The 12,512-nt window shown below is 31.6% G+C and overlaps 1 protein-coding gene across 2 annotated transcripts; it reads right to left on the bottom strand.

Moving 5' to 3' along the window:
- Positions 1 to 40: 40 nt before the first annotated feature.
- On the bottom strand, positions 41 to 12,391 carry LOC118445308 (C-Maf-inducing protein). 2 transcript variants are annotated; one of them, XM_035874613.2, is made up of 10 exons: positions 11,369 to 12,391; positions 10,132 to 10,411; positions 8,583 to 9,995; positions 4,504 to 4,686; positions 3,768 to 4,366; positions 3,526 to 3,624; positions 3,185 to 3,437; positions 2,852 to 3,109; positions 2,463 to 2,763; positions 41 to 2,364 (listed from the first exon to the last, which is right to left on the bottom strand). In XM_035874613.2, the coding sequence occupies exons 3-10, from the start codon at positions 9,855 to 9,857 to the stop codon at positions 2,240 to 2,242; spliced, it is 3,093 nt and encodes a 1,030-aa protein (XP_035730506.1). In that variant the 5' UTR covers positions 9,858 to 9,995; positions 10,132 to 10,411; positions 11,369 to 12,391; the 3' UTR covers positions 41 to 2,239. The 2 variants fall into 2 exon arrangements, with proteins under 2 accessions (XP_035730506.1, XP_035730505.1); XM_035874612.2 differs by having other exon boundaries at positions 12,131 to 12,391.
- Positions 12,392 to 12,512: the final 121 nt, after the last annotated feature.

The following is a 12,512-nucleotide window of genomic DNA, read 5'->3' as shown; positions in this document are numbered from 1 at the left end:
AAACGATGAAACAAAAAAAAGAAGAAAAAAATATAAAAAAGATTCGATTCTTTTTCATGATCGAGGTGTATTAAATTGAAATTTTATTATTTGCCATTAAATCGATGAATTAATAATAATAATCATCATCACGGCACATCCTAATTCGATAATTTCTTATTGAGATTGAAATTGACATAAACAGTCTTCTTACAATGCTTGCTCCCAATGCAGCTTTCTCACAATGCTTTTCGAAACGAAATTACAGAGGTAACCATTGTCGTTCATTAATTAGAAAGATCAACTATAGTATATATTTATATATAGTATTAGAATGATTAAAATAAGAGATTCGTTTGATCGATCGATCGTTCTCGCGTATTATTTTATTTTCTAAGAGAAAGAATAAAAGATTCTTTCGTTCGTTCATTATACCTTTGACGATAATAAATATTGCAAATCCAATAAGATGGACTGATCATTTTGCCATTGAATAACTCGTTTTAATTCAGATTCTAATTAAAAATTTGTCTAAATCATTTGGATAAAAGTTACCAAGTTTTTTTCTCTTCGACTATTATAAATTCCAATGTATTTTCGTGTCGATACAAGTTCGAATAGGTGCTTATTATTATTATTATAGCATATTACATTACCGATCGATATCAAATCGATCGGTAGTTTAGGTAGATAATTAAGTAATTATTAAATAGATTAGGTAATTGGATACAATTAATAATAATAACAATAATAAATTTGCAGAAAAGTTCTCCTAACTAAAACAATAAATTATTAAAAATCTACGTTTAATCATTAAGGACAAAGATAATTAGTCCTTATGCCTTATTACTTAACTATTTACACTAAGAAACAAAGATTACATCTGGTCTCCGAGCTAACGTGTAATTTTAATCAAGTATATTTTTTTCCTCGGAGAAGCATCGAACGTAGTAGCTTATATTATATCATATTACACATATATATATGTATATATATATATATATATATATATATACACTATATGTATGATTTACGTATGTATGTATCTGTTCGTAAAGTTTTCACATAACTCTGTGGTATATACAACAGAGACGGAGAAAAATTATGCAATCTTATTCTCTTGTTGCGAAGATTATTTACGGCTCAACTCGATTCGACTTTGACTTGACTTGACTTGACTTGACTTGACTTGACTTGACTTGACTTGACTTGACTTGACTTGACTTGACTTGACTTGACTTGACTTGACATGACTTCACTTGACTTGACTTCACTCGATTAGAGTAGCATCGTGGCAGTGGTTGCTAAGAACTGGCTGATTAAGGCAGTTGGGCCACCCTTCATGGGAAAGAAGAGTCTCGCTTTTCTTGTTTTTTTTTTTCTTTTCTTTTTAGATCTTCTCATCAACAATTATTTCTCATTATCATCTTAGACAATTTCCATGATTATTCACAATATCACTCAAAGTATACATTTATTTATTTAATTATTTATTCACGTTTTTGAACGTAGCGATCGCCGCTCCTCTAGATTCGCCTGTTAAATTCTTTTCTCTCGCTGGAGAAGTGTCTTTGAATTAGAGGGGAAAAAAAAACGAAAAAAAAAATATACGTGTTTATATATATATAAGATAGTTATCCTTGTAGGAAATTATCCAATTTAAAGACGTAATTTATTTTATTATCGTTTGTTATTATTATTATCATTATTATTATATTACTCGCGGAAGAAGAATTGGAAAGTTTATCACCACACGTTTGTTGTTTTTTTTTCTTTCTCTCTCTCTCTCTCTCTCTCTCTTCTTGGCATTTAATAACATGGAAACGGCAGCTGTGATATGTAAGATTTAAAAGACACAGAGAGAAGTTGACCCCCTTTTTAAATGGCTTCTTTTAACAACAATTATTTCATATTCGTACGTATGTATTTTTATCTTTGACAAATAAAAGAATTTTTATCTTCTCCAAGATCGATCTTATCGATCAAGAGAGTATATAACATTATGTGTTAGAGTTTTTACAAAAGGGGAAATATATATGACGAATGAATGCAAAAGTTTTAAATAAGATGATTTCGAGAACGTCGAGAGATAGAGAAAGATAGATAAAGAGAAAAATGCGAATTTTATGGATTAATATCTAAGTGAAAATGAACCTTTTTCTCTATTCGTCGAACTAACGTATTTAACATTTTTTACGATGTTTCTACATCCTGAACAAACTGATGTCTTTTAATGGTTCCGGCTCGATATAGGTTCTGGTCACCAAGCTTCCGTATAACGAACATCAAATTCTTGCAATGCCGGTAATCTTTTCTTCAATGATTCGAAAGTCTGAGCCGAGAGTTTGGTACTATTCAAATTTAACTTTCTTAAATTTGTCAGAGCTGAAAATGTAAAATAAGAAGAAAACGTTGAAGACAAGATAATGGACAATTTTGTTACTTCACAGTATCGTATACTTTATTATCGTTATAATACTCACAAGCTAAAGTAGAGATGCCTTTATCCGAAACTGGTGTTTCACAGAGATTTAATACTTGTAATTTTTGCAAATGTTCGCTGATCATTTGCAAGCCAGCGTCTCCAAATTGAGTAGCCCAGAGATTTAAATACCTCAACGCTGGTAATTTAATCAACTGTTCGGCACAGGCGGATGTAACAGATGTAAAGGCTAAACTGAGACACTCTAAATTACCTAAAGCACGTCCACCAAGTAGGAGGGCAACGTCGGCGTCTGTTGCCCGTACTGGAAGTGTCAATTTTCTTGGACCACCTTTTTGTTGCTGTTGATTTAAAATAACATTACTTATTATGAGCGAAGAATTGGATTAGAATAAAATTAATAATTATAATAAAATTAATCAATCTTACCAATTCTTGTAAATTCCTTTGCCTCTGACAGAGTGCAGCGTAACGGGTTTTACCAGAAGGAGTAGATTCGAGGGCATTGACTATCTGAAGCCTAGCTTCTTCGTTTGGCAGTAGACGCCACTCGAGCATAAGGCATAGTGCTTCTTGGGCAGCACCGCATCCTCTGACAGCAAGGAGAATACAATCGTCTTTAGCTTGTTTCATCAACGAGCCAACAAATCTTTTTCTTCGACAACAGCATGCCAGAAGTGTAGTCAGCTGTTGAATATTCTTCGATAAGTATATTTTTTTGTAGGAGACAAATAAGAAGACAAGAAAGATTGACCTCTTTACCATTTCGCCAAATAGTTCGCCACGATCAGGACAAGCAGGACTGGATGGTGCAGCTATGTGAAGCCAACCTGGACGTGGTTCTCTGACTGGAAGGAGAACTTGATGAACCGCACATCTCGAATCCTTAGCCAAACGTCGAATAGCACGAGCAAGAATCGATTTCTGTACTTCCTTAACGGTAAGAGCTTCTTCAGGAAATGGTACTGGTTGTAACAAACCAGCTAAACCTGGTCTCCAGTCAGCATATTCTGATCTACACATGTAAAATGGTGTATATTATGTCAATAGGAATCAAACCTTAAGAGAGAAACAGTCTTTTCATTGAAAAATCATCAACTTACGCAACATTTAAAACTAAAAGGTAACAATCAAGAGGTGGTAATGTCGAGGATGGTTTATCCTCGCCTCCATTTGAACCACCACAATTGCCATCTTCGAACCTGAGAAAAGAAAATCTTACGCTCGTATAACGTGTATTTCGATAATATATGCAACATAATATTCCATAAATCTAAAATGTATACAATGTCAAGAATATAACTGTATAAAACTTTTCCAAAAGAAGTAAGTTAGAATAACGAACCTATGAAATATAGCAGCAACACAGACTGAGACCAAGTTTGGTAATACTCTTGGATGAGGACAATCACTTCCAGGTCCATGAACGGAAGCAATATATTCCCTGATCGCTCTTTCACCATCGTTACCCTCGTTACTATCGTATAGAGCGGCAACAAAAACTTGCAAGAGTTTTCTCATATCCGGAGACTTGCCAAAATCAACGGTATGTTTGAGGCACCTGGTGATAGCCGGAGCAAGGTACTTTACTAAACGAAATTTAGGATGTTGTCGAACTAATCTAGCTAATACACGAGCTAATGCAGCAGGTGGAGCAGCTTTTTCGAGGAGCGGCGCGGCAACTGGCAAAATGAACAGAGCCCAACTTCCTTCCTCTTCTTTTGTCACTTCTATTTTCTCTTTTTCCTCGTCATCTTGCTCTATTAATGATTTAGAACCCCAAGGTGCCTCCAATAATTTTGCTACGGCCTCCATGGCTGCACAAGCTACTCTTTCATCCTGAAGCGGCGTAGACAATGCGAATTCTACCATTAAACGTAATTCACGTAGGACAACGTTTTTTGTGCTCACCGATGCTTTGTGTTTAAATTGGAAGAGACTTTTCTGGAAAAAAAAAAAAAAAAAAAAAAAAAAAAAAAAAGAAATAAAGAAACAGAAAATAAGTATTATATCGATTAACATTAATATATATTATATTATTCCAAGTATATTTTTTTCTTTTTTCATTACATATACCTTACCTTCCAATTTATAGAATGATACCACTGGTCCCTCGTATAAGAATCATTTGCTTGCAATAACAATGAGCCATTACCTAAATATATTCTTAAGCAACTTTTATACGTTGTACCCAATCTACCGACGGCGTACTTTTCAACATAAAAACTGCTATATGGAATTGGTTGTTGTAAGAAACCAGTAGCCTGTAAAATGAAACAAAGACAGAAGCTTTATCATCTACAATCTAATTTCAATTTGAATATATGTCAACATCAAAATATTAAGTCACGAATAAATTTTCTTCGTGAAACAAAAAAAAGAAAAAAAGAGAAGGAAAGAAAAAAGAAATAACAATGTAGGATCGATAGTCAATGCGGACAGGAAGTAGAAAGATCTATGGCGATATATCATTCCGGATGTTATTACGTCAGAATGACGTCAATAAGTCGAATTCACATCGACGAGAGTTTTGCAAAAACTCTTGAAGAAGTTCTATAAGGAAGAAAAAACGACTTAAGAAATGAGACTTTTAATATCCCAAAATGAAATTTTTAATATTCGCATATGCATGCGATTTAGAAATAAATTCATTAATTATATTTGCGATTCATTATTAATCCAATATAATCTCTCCCTCTCTCCCCTCCATGTCATATTTTTCATTAAAAAGAAAATAAAAAAAAATAAAAAAAAAAAAAACAAATAAATGAATACAAAAGAATTGAAAAGGGCATGAGCCTGCGCGGAAGAACGGATGACGTCAGTAGGACAAAACTAGGACGAGGGTTGAACGACTGTCGAAGGGAGCTGCTGCTAACTCAAATCTGGGACACTGCATCCCCTGAATGAACTCAGGTATGCCACCAACACTAACACCAATAATACCACCACAACTAGTGACGTCGATCATCTTTACATATATATGACCCACATACATATCCTATGTATTCAGATAATTTTTCCAGTTACAAAAGAATTCGAAGCTAAACGAGTGAATGAAATAATTTACAAAAACAAAAAATTATTTCTTATCATTTTAATTTTTAATAATTATTATAATATCTTTGTACAAGAAATTATATTAGAATTATTGTTCATCGGTTATAGAATTTTATTATATACTGCTTATATAAAAATTTATATATCATAATTATTCATACTAGGGCAAAAATAGTATATTATATATCAAACTGATAATATATTCGTTTATAGGACCATATTTCAATTAATAATATCACTTACGAGAAATAAATAGATGAAGATTATATACAAGTTTTTTCTCGTACAAAGAGAACTTTAAAAAGAAAAAAGAAAAAAAGAAAAAAGGAAAAAAGAAATAGAAAAGATAGAAATAACAAAAAAAAAAAATATATGTGAATACGTTTCTATGTTATTATGAAAAGACCAGGCAAAAGTGTTCTTTGGAATGTATGTAACACGCAACAGGTATTTTCAACATGTTATATTCAAGCTATAATTCAAATTACAAAGGTGATTACGATCGCAAACGTGGCGATCTTCGTTATCGAAAAGTTATTATCCTCATTCTCCAAGAAAAATAGACAGAGACAGAGTGAGAAAGAGAGATATATATAATAGAATGACGTTAAAAGAGAGAAGTTTGACTCGACGTTCCTTTATCATGAATCATTCGAACGAACGTTCTTATCAAATTATGTTACCAGATGTATTCTATTAAAGTTCAATAAAAAATGCAGAAAATACAAAAAAGAAAGAAAGAAATAAAAAAGATATATCAATTTCACGATTGTTAAGGCCGATAAAAATATTCACACTTGTTACTTCTAATAATGTATGAAGGAAAATTATAAAGATGAATAAATACTGGTAAGGAAATTTTTAAAGAATGGATTATAAAAAATGAGCTTGTGTGACAGGTATGATATACGTTCAGTTTACTCAAACTGTTTAAAATAGAATCTAAAATGACAATTGAAATATATATACACATATATATCGTGTGTCTTTTAATATAATTCGATACATGAAATATATAATGAATTATAGTTTATAGATATATGTATATATATATATATATATATATACATACATATGAATAATAAAACAAAGAACATGATTATTTTATTATTTAAAATAAAAATCAAAAGAAAAGAATTATTTCTTTTTGTTCTTTTCTAGAAAAAAAAAAAAAAAAAAAAAAAAAAAAAAAAAAAAAAAAAAAAAAAAAGAAGAAGAAGAAGAGAAAAACAAAAAAAAACAGAAATGATGAGATCATGTCAGAGAAAAAACTGAATGATGATTTCGCGTCATCCAATCGAATTAATTTCGCAGCTGTATCCACAATTATCGAATTTCGAGTAATCATGATATTGGAATTTATATCCAATCCTAAGCAATCGTCCTTACAATTAGTTTATTCTATTTTTAAATTCTTTTTTTTTTCCTCTAAAAATGTTGAAGTTATAAAGTAGCTTAAAACAAGGGAGAATGAAAGATAAAAATTATTAAAAGGAAATAACTAATCTCAATAGTTATATGAATGAGCATAACTTTCAATTATGTGTTATAAATCTAATTTTGTAGACATATATGATTCTTGCTATAAAAAAAACATTACATTTATCTAAATAATTAATACACTTCGTAAAGTATATTATTATCTCTGATGAAAGAGAGAGAGAGGATAACACAAGTATAAATCACATTTAAATAATCCACATAATTTTGAATGTGTTACAAAGTTCATCTCTTTTGTATTTTATATAAGATCGATATCTAGAAAGGATAATATTTTTAAATAATAAATAACACTAATTTCTCTATAAAATTTAATAAAAGCTTCAAATCTTTTTTATCCTCTCTCAACGAGAAATTATTCAAATTTAAATACCTCGATTCGCACGTGCTATAATTTAACATAGTAAATAAATAATTAAGCATAAGGCAAAATACATTTAAAGTGTAAGATATAGAAAGGTAAACATAAAACAAATTACTAAATACTAATTAATAACTTAAATATATGTATATATTTAAGTTATTAATTATAATTATACGTTTAAATTGATTACTTCTAATTAATTACTTTTAAAAGAAAGATAAAAAGAAATCGTAAAAGACTGCAACGTATAATATTTTAGGCATGTAATTGAACTTGTTGTTAAAGAAAAATTAAACTAAAAAAATCTTCACGATAAAGAGTGAGATTGACTTGGAATCATTTAGAAATTTTTAGGCCATCCCATATAAAAGTAGTTCGAGAGAAAGAGAGAAAGGGAGAGTGTGAATAGACAGAAGGAATGGTTAGAACCCACGGTCAGTTTTGACGTCACGGTGCTCGCATTTGTCGCGCGCAAATTACACGCGACAATACACGCGTGTCGACACAACACTTACAATTAGATAGAAAGAGAAAGAAATAGAGAGGGAGAGAGAGAAAGAGAGAGGAAGAGAATTTCTTGTACGCTATAAAGGACAGCTACATGTGCGCAAATGTGGTCATACGATGTGATAAAAGAATTTTCGTTCTTTTTTTATCTTTGCAAATGACATATCTTTCCGCTACAAAAACGTACCCCTTTTTCTTTCTCTCTTTTCCCTTCATCTTCTCTTTTGTACATTCTCATATTTATATAATATATATTTAAATAATTTTCTATTTATAATAAATGATACTGTGAATTAAATCGTTCGATTAAGTAATATAATAAGAATTCACGTTTATAATAAACTTTTCCTTTGATTCTTCGTATCTTAAGTATTCTAGAAGAGATAATGAATTCTTTTAAGGAAACTTCTCGACGAATGTGTTATGAAAAAAATAATATATCATTTATTTATAATATTATTTTATTAATAATAAGATTATTAAAAAAAAAATATATATATATATATATATATATATATAAAATAAGCGCATTAATAAATGTAAAATATAAAGTAAATATATAAGATAAATCAAGTTGATCATGAAATCGAATCGATAAAAGGAGAAATTCTGATATAACAATAGTTTGTTTATTTAATTTTTTGAAATCTTATTATTTATCAATAGATATTAGATAAAAGAATAATGTTAAAGATTATAAAGGAGGAATATAAAATAATAAAAACTCACCGTTTTCGAGGATAAGCAATCGTCGTTCAAATAAATATGATGAGTTTCCCAACGTCGTAAAAATTTAATGAACATGATCTTCCTGACGAGTGTACGATCGTCATGATCGAAATAATAAACTTGAACGTCTCCCTCTTCCAAAAGTTTAAATCTAGGACCGTATCCGGCTAAAGGTTCAGGAGTACCGATGGTATAAATGTCTTCTAAAAGTCTTTCTAAAATATTACAAGAACGTGCAGCAGGTACTTTGGGTGGAGTTAAACTAATAGTAACTGGACATGAATTGATTATAGAATCAACCTCCATAGAATTATCGTCGAGCATGGAATAACAAGCGCTTAAAGAATTATCGTCGAAGGGATCTCTGGTATTATCGCTGCTAGCCGATTCGCAACTAGACGATCTCGTCGTGGGAACACAAAGTCCGGTTGAAAGTTGTGGCGAACTTGTACTGGTTGTTTCTTGTCTGATTGTACAACCATTAACAGAAAGAAATTCGTAATAAGGAACGGTACTCGACGATGTTAAAACAACTTTCGATGCAGCAGCGGGACTGGAAGGTAACGAGGAAGCTTCTTCGGTTTCAGCGTTATCCTCTTCCTCGTAATCGTCATCTTCCTCTTCCTCCTCTTCGCTAGCATCGAATCCATTTTCAATAGAAAGTAAATCATCGCTCGTAGAACGATTGGTCACGTTTATCGGAGAGAGAAGGGATACTCTGGAAGAAGCACCTTCGGCGGCACCATCTTCTTCTTCGGTTTCGGTCTTTCCATCGTCCGTAGAAGAAAATCTAGTCGTTAAAGGATCGTTTCTCGTTTCGACAGCACCCGGTGATAAGGATGACGACGAGGACGTTGACCTTGATGTTGACGATGATAATTCGGTATTATTTGTAATATTATTGGCGGTTAAATTGCCATTGCCAGATGACGGTGACGAACAATTAGCTGAAGATATATCCTTGAGAACGTCGATACCATTTAAATGTACGGTTACATCGTTAGGCGAGGTCAATGAATCTCTTGGTTCAGGTGACAAAGGATCAACGTCCAAATAATCGATCCTAATCCCTGGTAACGTATCGGTACTACTACCTTCCGATACCGAAGCCTCTTGATCGATGTATCTGATAGACGATGATCCAGATCCTTCACTGGTTGCTTCCGAAGCTCTTCTCTTCGGAGATTCTTTATTTTTCTTTGTTTTTGAATTTAAAGCCGACGTGGAATTTATCCCGCGAGATGTTCTCGTGAATGGACTCTGAAAGCCAAACATTTCTTCTTCCTTTTTCTTCTTCTTCTTCTTCTTCTTCTTCTTCTTCTTCTTCTTCTTCTTCTTCTTCTTCTTCGATTCTCTATCCCTTCACTTCCTTTCTTTCTTTCTTTCTTTTAGCGTTCCTCCAAATTCTTAAGACTTTTTTCAGAAGAATATATGTATATATATATATATATGTATATATATATGTGTGTATATATATATATATATATATATATATATATATTTCTAGAATATTCCAAAATAGCGAGGAAATATCATTTTTCAAACATACCGGAAGTAGAATTTTTGTCGAACGCGTTGAAACCAATCCCGACACATTTCGCTTCTTGATAACTGATAATGCCTTCTCCCTTTTTTATTACATCAAGTATATATCAAAGAGAGATAGGGAAGTACCCGAAAGTAAAAGAGATTGATGGACCAAGTAATACGATAAGATAGAAAAGAGATCGACTTAAATGTCTTGAATATCTTGCAAATGTTCACAATCAAACTCACTACTTCCTCTTCATTTTTTCTTCTTATTCTTCTTAAAAAGATTAAGAAAAATCCTGAAAAGAAAAGAGAAATAAGAATATTATTAGGAAGAAATTAGTCAAACAAACAAATTCGACTTAGGAATACGTATGAAAAATATGTGTGTATGTGTTTCGCTTAAAAAAGGCGTCGCGGCGCTCGACAACAAATATCGATTATATCGCAAGAGTCGCTCCCTCTTGTTGACTTATTATTTGCTTTTACTTGCTTTTTTGCTTATCTTTTTGTTTTTATTTTTTTCTTATTTTTTTCTTTTTATTATTTTAATTTTATTTCTCCCTTTAAAATTATCAATCAATCAATCAATCAATCAACCAATCAATCAGTCAGTCAATCAATAAAAAGCACGCGGATAAAATGGAAGAAAAATTAACGTAAACGATGACAAAAAATTGCTTTCTTTTTTTCTTTCTTTCTTCTTTTCTTCTAGTAATAAATCTTCCTCGAGTTGGACCTTCTTCGAAAGGACGACGAACTCTCGACGACGTTGAACTCGACAATGGCGAACTCGACGAGAGTGTGACGAGCAGGCGCTCTCCTTTCTTACCCCCTCCCCTTTCTTTTAATATTAATATATATATACACCTTGATATATTATATGTAAGTATATATGTATGTACGTATATTACTAATGCGATCACAAACACATAACACACACACACACACACATGCACACACACAAAAGGAACGACCTTTCTTCTTCTCTAGAAAATAATCTTTGCTTCCGGTTGTAATATCTGCCCATTAATTTTTTTATTTTATTTTTTTCTTTTTTTATTTTTTTTATTTTATTTTCTTTTTATTTTTTTTTTTTATACAGCAGAAATATCTGAAATTGTTTAACAATTATCTTTTCTTCTTTTTTTTCTTCTACTTTATTCTTTTTTAATCTTACTCTTCTTCTTCCCCTTATATTTTTTAATGATTTTATTAAACAAAGCAAACGACAAAGTAGTAGTAGTAGTTACTACGTTTTCCTCAGCTCGTTTTTCTTATTCCACGCTCTCTCCTCGATCGATCGCTACTGCGAACTCTCTCGTGTTATTACGTCAAACGTGGCCGTCGCAAGCGGCTATTGAAACGAACGAGTGTATGTATTTATAAGCAAGAGTCTAACGCACGTTCCGAGCGTTTTCTTTGACGTCTAGAAGACGACTACTCTAAGAATAAGAAAACGAGAGAGAAAGAGGGAGAGAGATACTAATAAGAAAATATAAGATGTGAATCTGTCTATCTCTCTTTCTCTCTTTCCCTCTCTCTCTCAATCTCAATAAATATAATAACTAAACAAAAGGCTCTCTCATATACATTGTGTTGTTTACCAGTTACTAATCAAATAAACTCACGATACACATATCTTTTTCATTATTATCAATCACAGATTTACACTGTCCATATCTTTTTCAAATTATAAGTAAAAGAGACATGTTTTACATTTGACGAATAAATAAGAAAAAATTTTCTAACGAGTACATGAATAAAATAGAAACTGACTAACTCATTCTTTATAAATGTTTTCGATATTATTGATTTAAAAAATATAATAATAATAATAATAATAATAATACACGTTTGATTTTTAATATTCAATCTGTTTGCTTTTTTAACTCCATGTGACTTTTCTTTTTTTTACCTATTCATTTATTTATGTCTAATGATAGTAAGAAAATATAATTAAAAATAGAGAAATAAAAAATATATAGAATTATGTTGAATTTAATGAAATCACACACTTTCGTTGACGTCTTTCTCTCTCTCTCTCTCTGTCTCTCTCTCTCTCTCTCTCTCTGTCGGAATGATCTATCCGCAAACGACGCGTCTACACCGGCGCTGTGACGCGACTGCGAACTGCTAACCTCGCACGCGCGATAATGACTGCGCTGCTCAAGCGTCTAGCTTAGAGAGAGAGAGAAAGAGAGAGAGAGAGAGAGAGAGAGAGAGAGAGAGAGAGAGAGAGAGAGAGAAACTGCGAAACGACGAATATACTACATATACTCTGCTCGATATAATTTCCAAACTAGTCTCCAACTATCCATCATCTCTTCTCATCATTTTTTTTCTTATACATAATTGCATCATCAACAAAAAAAAAACATTCAAAAGAGAATGTTGTAA

The sequence above is a fragment of the Vespa mandarinia genome, chromosome 18 (assembly GCF_050613455.1).
Source record: "Vespa mandarinia isolate Hongniang chromosome 18, ASM5061345v1, whole genome shotgun sequence".
In the NCBI taxonomy this organism is placed as follows: domain Eukaryota; kingdom Metazoa; phylum Arthropoda; class Insecta; order Hymenoptera; family Vespidae; genus Vespa; species Vespa mandarinia.
This window is presented reverse-complemented; position numbering and strand designations above follow the sequence as displayed.